Here is a 13195-nt window from a genome sequence, read left to right as displayed (position 1 = left end):
CCTTGCCTCTTTGTAAGTGGAAGTGGTAAATCTCAATAAGGAGCAAGCGTTCCTAGCGTGAAGACAGCTTTTGCATCTGAACACAGGGAAAGATGCATAAAATATTCTTCAGATTTTATAAAGAAGCATGGAGTACAGGAAACATGACTTATTTGCACTTCCTGTTCTCCCTGCATTTGATAACAGCCAAAGCCACTCAAAGCTTCTAAAGTGAAACTAAGATGTAACATAACAAATGACAGTGTCTTGAAAGTCGCCTTTGCTTTAGGACCGTTGATGCTGCAAAATTCCTTGTGAGCTAGTTAATCAGATAAAATAGCTGTAGTCAAGTTAGTTATCTCCCATCTATTTTTTTTCCAAAATTGAGCTGAAGTCAGCTACATTATATCTTAGATAATTTAATTTTGTTGACAAGAGATACACATTGTGAATGGCTCAGATTGCAACATTGGCTCGGGAGATAGGGTGATAGGGTCAGCAAACTAAGGCCCAGAAAACACCATATCATTAATTTGTATCACCAATGCAATTCTTCTTATGCTATTTTTTTCCCAGCTCCAAATATTCAGGCCCATACAGAGCACAATGTGAAAGACTATGAAATATGATGGACTTTTATTTTGCCTTTATTTATTTTATTTTTTAAAGCAACAAGCGTGGCTTTCTTTAAAAACAAAACAAAACGCACACATCAATGAATAAAAGATAAAAATGTAAAGAAATTGACTTCAGTCAATCTTCATGTATTATTCAGTGCTTCTGTGTATGCATACAAGCATCTAGATACTCTTTAATTAGCTACTTTAGGCAGGAAAGACCTGGTTTAGAATGTTGAAAATAATAGCTTTCAGAGAGGAATTAAAGGCAAATGCAGAATTAGGTTGTGGAGTGCAAGGTGACAACCACCTGGCTTCCACTTCAGACATATTCCTATACATTATTTAATTGTACGTGGAGAACCAGTCAACAATGCAACATTCTACTGAACATTTGAAAATGCCCTTGCACTTCGCTATATCAATTACAAAAAAGTAACCAACCAACTCCCCCCCCCCTCCAGTTTTAATCTCTTGGTGGTGTGTAATGAAGAGAAATCTGTTTCCCTAAATCAGTAACCACATTATCTTTACACTAGAGATCTACAGTCTATGGGCATCTGTACACCAGCCTGAAATCCTGCATTTAAAATGGGGCTCTCTGCTTCTGTTTTAAATGCAGGACCACAACTGAGTCCCTTTACACGCGTTTCCTCCCCCTCCCTTCTCCCTGCCATGCGCTTCCTCCCCCTCCCTTCTCCCTGTATCTGACACTTACATTATCTTTCATTGATCTTGCTCCTTTTCTTGCCTCTTTAACTCTTTTCATGGAGGTAACTGAAGTGGAACACAATGGGGTAATTTGATAGCTCATTATCTGTGATCTATTTAAAAATGGAACAAAGGGCATTTAGAGCAGGAGATGCCCTGGAGAGTCACGACAGGGTCACAGCATCATGTAAAGATCCCGCAAACTTCCATGAAGGAGCAATCTCAATCACAGGATAAAAGCTCCTCATGAAGGAGCCCTATGAATGGCCCAAGAGCATTTTCCAAAACATTTAAGAAAGCAATCCTGTCCCTGTGTTTGGTAGCTAGAGGGGGGTTAGATGTGGCAGACCTTGCCTGCCCCTGTGGGGATGGGGGGGCCTCTGCTGTGATGGAGGCCCCCTGCTGCACCCATACAGTTGGAAATATATCATCCATACCAGAGGGAAAGCCCCCAAATGGAGCTGCCAGGGGGGGAAGCCACCCCACGCACATCCCACCCCACCCCAACTAGTAAAAGCTGACAGACTATGGATGAGGCAGTAGATCAGCTTCTTAGCTCCAATTTAGGATTGCTCTGAAAGATATTCACTTCTCAAGTGGATTTGCAAACCATGGCTGGCAGTAATCATGTTTATGTATTACAATGGCATCAAGCAAACCATGCTATGGCAATATCTCCACCTTTCTGGCCTCTTTACTTGCAAGTCACAAAACATTCTCTGCTCAGATTTTAATCCCTACTTCCTTCCCATCTGGATGGCTATCTCTTGGCAGTGTCACAGGTACAAGGAGTGTTGAAAAATGTGGTTACTGGCATGTGTCAGTGGTGCTGGGAAAACATTGTTTTTCAGTGCTTCATGCATCTGGCATCCAGCCATAAAAACTTTTTAAGTATCAGAGTGGTGGGAGGAGAGACCTCCTTCTTTTCCTCCATTCTCATGCCACCACTGAAGCAGAAATGAAAATAAGTAAAGGATGTAAGAAAATCACTTACCTTTCATGGATTATGCTGATGGTGGGGGTAGAGGCGCTCCATCCCTCCGAATGGAATCCTCGCCGGGGGGGGAGGCGCTCCGTTCCTACCCCCCCGGAATCCTGGCTGGCTGGCTGTGCTCCGCAGTGATTCTGCGGAGCCACCGTCCGGCTCCGCCAGCAGCCGGACATCCGGCCACTGGCTAGCAGGGACGCAAATGGCGGCGGCCATAGCTGCCGCCGTTTGCGTCCCTGCAGTCAGCCGTGATAGGCTACGTAAATGTTTACGTAGCCTAACATGGCTGACTTAAAAAAAACCCCCCAAAAACGCGTGTACAAAAATTTGCGTTCCTTATTTTGGCACGTCTTAGTCTATGTAAACATTTACGTAGACTAAGATGGCGAAAATAAGGGGAATGCAAATAGCATAGACGCTACGCTATTTGCATTCCCCTTATTTTCGCCGTCTTAGTCTACATAAATGTTTACGTAGGCTAAGACGTGCCACAATGAGGAACGCAAATGGTGGCGGCCATGGCCGCCGTCATTTGCATACGCACGTTTTTGTTTTATTTAAGTCAGCCGTGATAGGCTACGTAAACATTTATGTAGCCTATCACTTTTTTTTTTTAAACCTAGCCATGATAGGCTACGTAAATCTTTACGTAGCCTATCACATTTTTTTTTTTTTTAACTGGAAATAGCGGCTGCGGCAGCCAGTCAGAAGACCGGCCGCTGCTGCCGCTGAACCGCCGCTGGAGCCACCACTGCCAGGAAGATCCGCCCAAGGTAAGTCTCATCCTGGGTGGGCAGGGGGGCAGGCCATTCTACTACCGATTTCATGGGACAGAATGCACTAGTATTCGGCCTCCCCGAGACCTGTGGCGGAACTTACGTACATCCCTAAAATAAGTGGGCCTAAGGTGCTGGTGAGTTGAACAAAGGATTCTGGTAGCAGGGTGAAGTTACCTTACACTCTGAAACATTAGGACACTTTGTAGCAGGAGAGACTGGCTGTCCTGAGCCTTGCTGCTCCACAGTGCCTCTTCCCCACCACGGTGGCAGAAAGAACAAATGTACCCAGTTAGCCCAGAAGGAATCAGGTGACCTAGGGAGCCAATCAGGCTCTGCTGGCTTTATATAAGAAATCTCCTGAAGTAAGCTGTGAGGGAATGTACTGTACTGAACATACATTTAGTGGGGGAGAACTTTGTCATTCATTCATCATTCAGATGGGGGGAGACATTTGTTCAGTTTGCATTTTAATGGAAAGTTACCTAATTGCACATGTTTGAACCACTATGTGAACCAAAACTCAGTTATCTTTTGAAATTCAGAAGTTCTCAGAATTTTGTAATGGAGTTCTCCAATTTTAAAAATTGCATACACAAATGCATCTATTGGGAGGAATAACATTCAAAAATACATTCCGTTAGGAAGATTGCTTGCAAAAATGCGTATATTGGGCAGTGGGTTCCCACGGACAGTGTTCAAGTTAGATTTGAAATTAGGCTCAGAATAAACTCTCAGCAATTTTCTGAATTGTTGGAAGCAGTAGTTAGAGATGCACAAAACTCACCGTTCCACGGAATTTTTCACGGTGGGGGGGAGGCTCTCCGTCCCTCCCCCAGGAATCCTCCATGGGGGGGAAGGCAATCCGGTCCTCCCCCCCAGAATCCTGCCCGGCCGGCTCCGCTCCGTGGCAGCTCTGCGGAGCAGCTGGCCAGAGCCGGATGTGCTTCTGCGGACGCAAATGGCGGCCGCTGTAGCGGCCGCCATTTGTGTCCAGCCAAGCAGCCGTGATAGGCTATATAAGTATTTACGTAGCCTATCACAGCTAACCCCCCCAAAAAACCCCAGCATATGCAAATGGCGGCGGCTACGGCCGCCGCCATTTGCGTTCCCTATTTTTTGCCGTTCTAGCCTATGTAAATATTTACGTAGGCTAGAACAGCAGGAAAAAAAGGAACGCAAATAGCGCCCACTACACTATTTGCGTTCCCCTTTTTTTCGCCGTAATAGCCTACGTGAACATTTATGTAGGCTAGAACAGCGAAAAATAGGGAACGCAAATGGCGGCCTCCGTAGGGTTTGCGTACGCTGGGTTTTTTTGGGGGGGGTTAGCTGTGATAGGCGACGTAAATACTTACGTAGCCTATCACAGCTGCAAGGTTGCTAATGGCGGCCGCAGCAGCCAGGCCGTGGCCGGCCAGGAGACCAGCTGCCAGGGCTGCCACCGCCGGAGCTGCCGCCACGGCCGGAACCGCTGCCACCACATCCGCCACATCCGCCCCAGGTAAGTTCCATCCTGGGGGGATTCCATGGGGGGGTGGGGGTGCAGGAGACTGTTCTGCCACAGATTCCGGGGGGCCAGATTCTTTAGAATCCATTCTCACTGGAATCCATGGCAGAATTCTCTGCCATCCCTAGCAGTAGTTCAGTTTATCCAAGCCCAGTTCTGAGCATGACTGAGTTCTCCCCACCACTAATCTGTAGGCATACTCTCCTGGGGCAGGGCTTATTTCAATAAGCTAAAGCCTAGCTTCAGTTTACATTTGAGACTGTAAACAGGATTAATGCAAGCAACAAAACATGGTTAGCACTAGCTATGGTTAAATGTTACAGGCCAATCAACATTGCCCCCACCATCACAATGAAGTCGGGGCCATGTTGGGTTATATGCACTCGCATTAAAATGTGACTATCCACACTCACCCATTTCCCCCGGTCTACTCCCTCCTCGAATGCGGGAGCATGGTTCACACTCCGGGACCATGCTGTTCCCCAGCTCCCAAGCAAGGCGGCTCTGATTGGAGAAGCGGCAACTCCTCCCGCCTCCGCCAATAACCGGAGGGATAACTCCACCATCCCTCTCCTCCCCCTCCCTCTGTGTCCTTCTGCCATCAGTCGATGGAAACCCCACCATGCCTGAGTCACCTCACCCCAGTGATCCCTTGGTAGCTCTTTCTGGATACATTGTATGTTGTTTCAGCTCTGAATCCCAGTGGAAGCCATGGTTCGAGAACTGACTGTTTTACAGGCTGCTTTTTCTCTCTGCCAATGCCCTGATATGCGCTCTCAAGCCAGTGATCACTCTTGACTGGCTGTCATCGCAGTGGAGGAGGTCTTGGCTCTGGATACTGAGATGGTACCACCATCGCCGTCTGAACCTGTGTTCACGGATGCTGCAAAACATGGTCACCATGGTGCAGAACGTGCATTTTCTCCCCATCCTGAGGATTTTCCAGAGGTACTGGGTGTGCCCGAGCAGCTAGGACTGGTGGGAGAGGCTTGTTCTGAAGGTCTGGAATGACGAACGCTGGATCGAGCACTTCAGGATGCCTCGTCTAGGGATGTCGGAGAATTTCTCCACGAAACTCCGGGAGGCCGAATGCCAATGCATTCGGCCCCCCGAAATTGGTGGAGAAACGGTCCGCCACCCCCCGCCACCCCCCTGGGATGGGACTTAACTTTGTCAAATGTCCCTGGTGGCGGCGGCTCCCAGCGGCGGTTTGGTGGCAGTTCGGCGGCGGCGGTGGCGGCGGCCGGTCTTCCAACCGGCCGCCGCCATTTCCAAGTAAAAAACAAACAAACAAACAACAAACGTGAGAGGCTACGTAAAGATTTACATTGCCTATCACGGCTGACTTTGGGAAGAAAAAAAAAGCGCGTACAGAAATGGTGGCGCCCATGGGCGCTGCCATTTGCATTCCTTATTTGGGCACGTGTAGTCTACATAAACATTTACGTAGACTACGGCAAAAATAAGGGCAACGTAAATAGTGTTGCCCTTATTTTCACCGTAGTCTACGTAAATGTTTACGTAGACTACACGTGCCCAAATAAGGAACGCAAATGGTGGCGCCCATGGGCACCGCCATTTGCGTACGCGCTTTTTTTTTTTCCCCCAAAGTCAGCCGTGATAGGCTACGTAAACATTTACGTAGCCTAACACGGCTGACTGCAGGGACGCAAATGGTGGCGGCTACTGCCGCCGCCATTTGCATCCCAGCAGGAGATGAGATTCGCGGCCGGAGGGACGGGGCGCCTCCCCCCCAGCCAGAATTTCAGCCAGAGGGACGGGGCACCTCCCCCCTGCCCAGAATTTCAGGGGGAGGGACGGAGCGCCTCCCCCCTTCCACGAAGCAAGCTACGGGACCAGGTAAGGGGCTTTCGTCCATCCCTAGCCTCGTCACACCTTTTTCAAGTCATTAGCAAGGCGGCCCCGTTATTGACCAGATGCTCAACACAAATGCTCAGAGCAATCCCGGTGGAGAAGAGGGTGGCCATTGCCATTTGGAAGCTTGCCAATCAGTCCATGTGCAAGAGCGCAGTGGAGCAGTTCGGCAGGGGGAAATCCACGGTTGCGGAAATCTTTTTAGAGGTCTGCCTTGCTCTGGAGCATGTTCTACTGCAGAGAACAGTGACCCTAGGTGATGTGGATGCGGTGAGTGAGGCTTGGGCATGGGGGGGTGCACAGCTTTTGGGGGTTGAGGGAACATCTTCGAATCTTCGCATCTTCAAACAATCGAAGCTCCACTTACTACAGTGGGCTACAGGTAGGGGTTCATGTCCATGGGGTGGGAACAATATGCTCCGTGGAGATTTTCACAAGTACTCCTACATTAATGGTGATCACTGTCCTCCTGGACGTGTGTGTCCATCCACACATGTATGGGACCGCGTCACACGACCCTTGCAGCTGGCATGGTGTGCTTTGTGCTTGATGGGGCTTGTCCGGGCAAGCGCGTGCAGAGATGGGGGCATGAGTGGGATGCATCTGTTGCTTGGCAATGGTCAGTCATGCTTTGGCTGCCTCCTACCAAATATGCTCTCTCCTCTCTTTCCAGGTGATGCTTGGCTTCTCCGCCCTTGGGTTCCCTGGGGCATTTGCGGCTTGTGACGGGACACATTTGTCCATTGTTTCCCTGATTAGACAGGGCAGTGAATTTATCAATAGGAAGCACTACTATTCAATGCTTCTGCAAGGCACAATGGACCATGTGGGACAATTTATCAATGTCAAGAGCGGATGGAGCGGGCGAAACCATGACATCTACATGTTTTGGAACTCCACGGTGTGCTAGGCCATGGATTAGGGATGTCAGAGACTTCTGCCATGGATCTCGGGGAGGCCGAATGCCAGCGCATTTGGCCCCCCGAAATTGGTGGCGGAACAGTCTGCCCCCCCGGGACGAGACTTACCTGGGGCGGATCTTCCTGGCGGCGGCGGCTCCAGCAGCGGCTCCAGTGGTGGTGCGGCGGCGGTGGCTGCGGCCAGTCTTCCGACCGGCTGCTGCCGCCACCATTTCCAGTTAAAAAAAAAAAAAAAGTGATAGACTACGTAAAGATTTATGTAGCCTATCATGGCTAAGTTTAAAAAAAAAAACGTGATAGGCTACGTAAATGTTTACGTAGCCTATCATGGCTGACTTAAAAAAAACAAAAAAAACAATGCGTGTACGCAAATGGTGGTGGCCACAGCCGCCGCCATTTGCATTCCTTATTTTGGCACGTCTTAGTCTACGTGAAGATTTACATAGACTAAGATGGGGAAAATAAGGGGAACGCAAAGAGCGTAGCATCCACTACGCTATTTGCGTTCCCCTTATTTTCGCTGTCTTAGTCTATGTAAATCTTGACGTAAACGAAGACGTGCCAAAATAAGGACTGCAAATGGCAGCGGCCGTGGCTGCCGCTATTTGCATACCAGCGTTGTTGTTTTTTTGGTTTTTTTAAGTCAGCCGTGATAGGCTACGTAAACATTTCCGTAGCCTATCACGGCTGACTGCAGGGACGCAAATGGCGGCAGCTACAGCCGCCGCCATTTGCATCCCTGCTAGCCAGCGGCCGGATGTCCAGCTGCTGGCAGAGCCGGCTGGCGGCTCCGCAGAATCCCTGCGGAGCACAGCCAGCCAGCCAGGATTCTGGGGGGAGAGGAACGGAGCGCCTCCCCCCCGTCCAGGATTCTGGGGGGAGGGATGGAGCCCCTCCCCCCCACCATCAACATAATCCATGAAAGGTGAGTGCCTTTCGTACATCGCTACCATGGATGCTGGGGCATTTGTCCCAGGGAACCCGGGAGAGTGTGCAGTGTGCTTATTCTGCCACTGATACTGGCTGATGGAGCTTACCCCATGTGCTGTTGGCTGATGAAGCCCTTTGGGGGACACCTCTCGCAGCAGGAGGTTCACTTCAACTACCGCCTCAGCAGAGCCAGAAACGTTGTGGAGCGCACTTTTGGCAGGCTGAAAAGCAGGTGGAGTTGTCTCGCTGGACGACTAGAGGCGGCAGAAGAAAGTGTTTCATCAGTGATTTCGATGTGTGTCATTCTACATAATATCTGCGAGACGAACAGGGCAGCTTTGACAGAGGAGTCTGGGGATAATAACTGTATTGTGTTCGACACCCTGGGGCTTCCTCACGTCAGTGACGACAACCTGCATAATGAGCAGGGGAACGAGGTTCAGAGGGCACTTTGCGAGTTCATGTGGGAGAACAGGGGAGGATTGTGATGAGGGGACATGTCTCGGAAAGCCCATTCATGCTAGGTCATGTGGGGTGGGGTTTCTATCTCTGTGGTTTCTATCTCTGTGGTTTCTATCTCTGTTGTGTTATTTTCTCGCTCAACATTGCTTGTCTGTTTTTCCTCGTGTTGTTGTTGCTCTGATTAAAAATGTTTAAAGAACGATAACTGCCTCTCCACTCTTCTCTCCGTTGCGCCCGCAAGAGACAGCCCCCCCACTTTTCTCCAAGGATCTTTGAAGAATCGTTGATTCAAAGCTTCATCAACAGGTGGCGCTGCGCAGAAATGGGAGGCAGAGTTCTCTATGGTGTTGTCAAAAATCCACTGGTGTCATTCTCCTGCCAAAAAAAATTGGCGTCGCGCAGGCTCATGTATTGGCAGGAGAGGGAGGTCAACCTGATGCTGCAGCTGCTCCTTCAGGGCCAGTGCGCGGAGCATGTTATGCACAGCTCTATGCACAGCAATGAGGCCATATACAGGGCGGTAGTGAGGGGGCTCTCACAGGCAGGGTTCCCTCACTCCCCCCTGCAGGCCAGGACAAAATTTAAGGCCCTGAAGGCCCATTTTTTCAAGGCCCTGGAGCAGCACTCAGGGCTCCCACTCACAGGAGCAGAGCAGCCCCACTATAGGATGCTGCATGCACTGTAGCTCCATGCTGGTCAGCCAAGCTGGGCGAATAGGCGCAGTGCAGGTTAGCCCTGGGGTGTTGCCTTCACTGCGTAATTAGGGGAGCACCTGTAGCAGGTGTGGTGAGGGGGGGGGGTGCAGCTGCAAGTGACACCAGGGCCTTCCAGAAAAAGGGTGGGTGATGGCCCCCAGCAGGGCAATGATGGCTGGGATAAACCAGGGGGGCCGTCTCTACCTAGACACGGTGCTGTTATGCTCCCTTTGCCCATGTCTGACACTGTAGTCTTCCCAGGGCTTTGGTGACACTGCTGCTTGCCCCTCTGCGCAACCGCCCAGACTCAACCTTCCACTGTGATGGTGCCACTGAGCAGGAAGTGTGGTGTGCACTCTTTGCCCTGGGACAGCCGGGCAAAAGGTGGGTGGACAATAAGGTGTGGGCCTGGATGTTCTGGGGTATGTCTATGCTGCATTTCCTCCTCCCCCTGGAGCAAAGTGTCCTGCCCAGGGCAGTGATCAGGCATTTTATCTAGCATGGGCCTGAGAATGATCGCGTGGGCATCTATGGAGGTGATGAGCGCCCTCCTATCCCTGCTTGCCACCTCTTCATCCAGAACTGATCTTCTCACATAATCTGGGTGAATCTGGTGGTCGGTTAGGGAGAGCATGGGCATGGAGGGACAGTCTTGGGGGCCCCAGGCAGCACGCATGTTGTGCACATGCTTTGAGATCTCCTTCATGGGGACCCAACACGTGGAAGTACATTCATCCCCTTGCTTACCTGTGTCCTCTAGCTCATCTGGATCATTCCCACTTCCCATCTGATAGCGGCCGCACTGATCCACACCTGAAAAAGCATGGTGGACATCAGCCAATTTACAGTTCCAACCACTTGCAGAAAAACCATCTTAGGCACACTTCTTCCAGAATCCTTCCCAACACTGAAAACCCAAAGTTGGGGGGGCTTTTCAGTCAGGGGGTAAGCAGCCTGGGTGGCGACACCAGAGCAACCCAAACTGGGCCTTTGAGCCCATTTGAGAGCAGCCCATTTTAATTTTTGAGCTGGATAGGGACAGCACACTGCAAGGTGATATGCCGTAGAGGCATTGGCCATATGGGGCAAGCCGCCGAGTTCTCTCTCTGGAACTATTCAAGTGATGAGAAGAATGGAGTGTGTCCACCTCACCCACCCCCACAGTGAGCTGCTAGTGCTCCAAAACACAAGGCTGTGTCTTGCCATTCACTGCTCCCCCTGGGCAGGTAGGCATCCTATTCCTGGGAGGCCCCTCCTCCTTCCTGCTCCAGGCTGTCTAGCCCTGCAAAAAGTGAGTATTGTGTTGGCTGCAGTGTCCTTTGGCACATAGGTGTGGAAGGAAGCAGACACCCTTCACTTTTGGTTGCGGGGCCGCTCCCCACATGCCCCCTAACATCTCTCTAATCTGCAACCTGCCATTAATGTCAAATAACCAGGTGGGTCTGGTCCAGGGTGGGGGACGGTGCAGCCTATGGGTGTAGGTGGCATGGCTTTACGTGTATGGCTATCACAGGATCATGCAGAGCAGCGGATGTGGCCATGCCCCCGGAGGACTCCCAATGCCCCGTGTTCACCACTCAAGGCACAAACATGGTCCCCAGAACCTACCAATGTCATGCCTCTCCAAGGGAAGGCAATCCCCCTCTTCCAAAAATCCCTCCGATGTCTCCAATGGTTGCACTTCCTGAGGGTTGGGATCTGGAGACTCGACGCACACAGTGCCACGAGCAATCTTCAAACTTCCAGATATGGGCTTTGGGTGAATGGTGGAGTCCCCCCAGAGAATGCCATGGAGCTCTGCATAATACAGACAGGTCGCAACGTTGTTCCCCGACCTAGAGTTGTGGTTAACCACCCCCCTGTACTCCTGGCACATGGACTTGGTCTTGCTTCTGCACTCAATGGTCTATGGTGGTGGCCCCATACAGTCATCTGTCTGGAGATCTCCCAAAGAAGTCCAGGTTCCTGTGGCTGCTCCGAAGCTGTTCCTAGATTTTCTGCTCGCCCCAAATGTCTAGCAAGTCCACTATCTCCACATGCCTCCACGACACCCCTCTTCCCTTGCTAGTCAATGCCATCTTTGGTTGGCATTGATAATAGAAACAGAAGAAGGGGTCCTATCCAGCAGATCTTCCCTGGAACAAAACAGTCAGAATTTCAAGCAGCAAAAGTGGGATCTCTCCCCTGTAGAGGGTCATGTGGCACTCTGCATTGTAAGAGCCTGAACAAGAAAAGAGCACATGCAAGTAATTATCACAGCAGGGAGGGGCCACATAGTTCTTGGATGCAACAGTCCCACCTCCCCTGTCAATTCTCCCCTGCTGGCAATAGAGCCTCTTGCCTGAGCCAGACCCGGGTCTGGGGAGGGGGGATCAGAGGGCAGCTGCATGTCATGGCTGTAATTTCCAGCCCATTCTGCACAGGGCACCACCACCCCATTTTAGCGGCAGCAGGCTCTCAAGGTGGAGCACGGAAGTGAGATCTAGCCTAGCGCCTCTGGGGTGGGTCACACGAAACAGAAACCACAGGGCTTTGCAGCCTTTTCTGAGGGAGGTAAAGCAGGTCTGACTGAAGCACCAAGTAAAATGCCATCCCCAGGCACCATGTGCCCAGATGCGGTCCGTGTCCTCTGAAACCTAAAAAGCCATTCAGCACACAAGCCTCGGAATGCAAGTCCTGCCTGCTCAGCCCACATTCTTTTCCAAAGCATGGGCATGCCTTAAGAGTTGCGGCAACAGGAGACACAATGGGCAGAGATCCTTATTGCTCTGGGATGCTAGGATGGGGCACAATTTGTCCTCCAAAACCCAAAGCATGCCCAGAAAGGGCACCCCAGTGGGCTTGCCCTTGGTGAAGAGCATTGCTTCGGGCACAAAGACTCCATGGACCCGAAAGGAAAAAAACACACCCCGCATGTTGTGGGAAATAACACCGAAAAATATATTAGGAAGTTAGTGTGGGAGCCATGGCCACCTCATACAGTACCCTGGGGCACTCTGGAAGAAGGGGACAGCACTCACAGCAATGAGAGCAATGTGGAAGTCTTCCTCCCCAAAGTTTCTGTGTGCTGCTGCAGTGCGAGCCGCTTGTGGCATTGCTATAGCCCACTGGCGGGGAAGAAACCCACACGAGGAAGAGTTTTCAGATAAAGGGGAGGGGTAGGGCACAGTGGGTGGCCAGTGGTGGTACCATGGGGGGAACAGCAGAGTGGGGGAGTGGCAATACACAGGAAAAATTGAAATGCACACCCAAAAGGTGGGAAGTGGTGTTAAAGCTCTTACTGTATGATCCCGGCAGACGGGAAGGCTACAGCGACACCCTCCAAGCTTCAATTCTTTGAAGATTCGAAGATATTCTCAGTGTTTTAAAAAAAAACAGGAGGGAAGGGGCACAGGAGGGCTACCGGTTTGTGCCAAGTCGCCGACTGCTGAGGAAGAGACACAATCACTAGCCAGAAGACAACCTGGGGGCGTTGAGGGCTCTGATTAGACAGGAGGGAAATACAAACATTGCCGTATATGTGCATGCATGGGAGGGGACAGCAACCATATATGGTTATGAACATGGAAAAACAGAGCACATTAATGGGAAATACTGGAATAACAGGGTGTTGAAAGTGGGAACATGGGAGCAGGAAATTCCAGTTCCAAAGCGAGGTGGGTGCTACATAGGGATGTACAAAAGTCACTTACCTTTTCGCAGCTTGGATTCACAGTGGGGGGGAGGTGCTCC

The 13195-nt window shown here is 50.7% G+C and overlaps 1 protein-coding gene across 1 annotated transcript; it reads right to left on the bottom strand.

Annotated features, from left to right (window-relative positions):
• Nucleotides 1–644: 644 nt before the first annotated feature.
• Nucleotides 645–13167, bottom strand: LOC146350382 (uncharacterized). Its single transcript, XM_084841839.1, has 5 exons — nucleotides 12745–13167; nucleotides 11072–11684; nucleotides 10211–10276; nucleotides 8414–8560; nucleotides 645–1420 (listed from the first exon to the last, which is right to left on the bottom strand). Exons 2-4 carry the CDS (start codon nucleotides 11337–11339, stop codon nucleotides 8487–8489), a joined length of 408 nt encoding a protein of 135 aa, XP_084697965.1. The 5' UTR covers nucleotides 11340–11684; nucleotides 12745–13167; the 3' UTR covers nucleotides 645–1420; nucleotides 8414–8486.
• Nucleotides 13168–13195: the final 28 nt, after the last annotated feature.

Source organism: Heloderma suspectum, chromosome 3 (genome assembly GCF_057233095.1).
Source record: "Heloderma suspectum isolate Gila_16-S chromosome 3, 16-S_ref, whole genome shotgun sequence".
NCBI lineage: Eukaryota > Metazoa > Chordata > Lepidosauria > Squamata > Helodermatidae > Heloderma > Heloderma suspectum.
Note: the sequence above shows the minus strand (reverse complement) of the source record. Positions and strands in the feature narration are given on the sequence as shown.

Coding starts and splice junctions, on each gene's coding strand:
- LOC146350382 (XM_084841839.1), bottom strand. CDS start 11,339: ATGTGCCAGGAGTACAGGGGGGTGGTTAACCACAACTCTAGGTCGGGG. Junction 10,277..11,071: donor CTTGGAGAGGCATGACATTG/GTAGGTTCTGGG, acceptor ATGCTTTTTCAG/GTGTGGATCAGTGCGGCCGC. Junction 8,561..10,210: donor AGATGAGCTAGAGGACACAG/GTAAGCAAGGGG, acceptor TGCCGCCTCTAG/TCGTCCAGCGAGACAACTCC.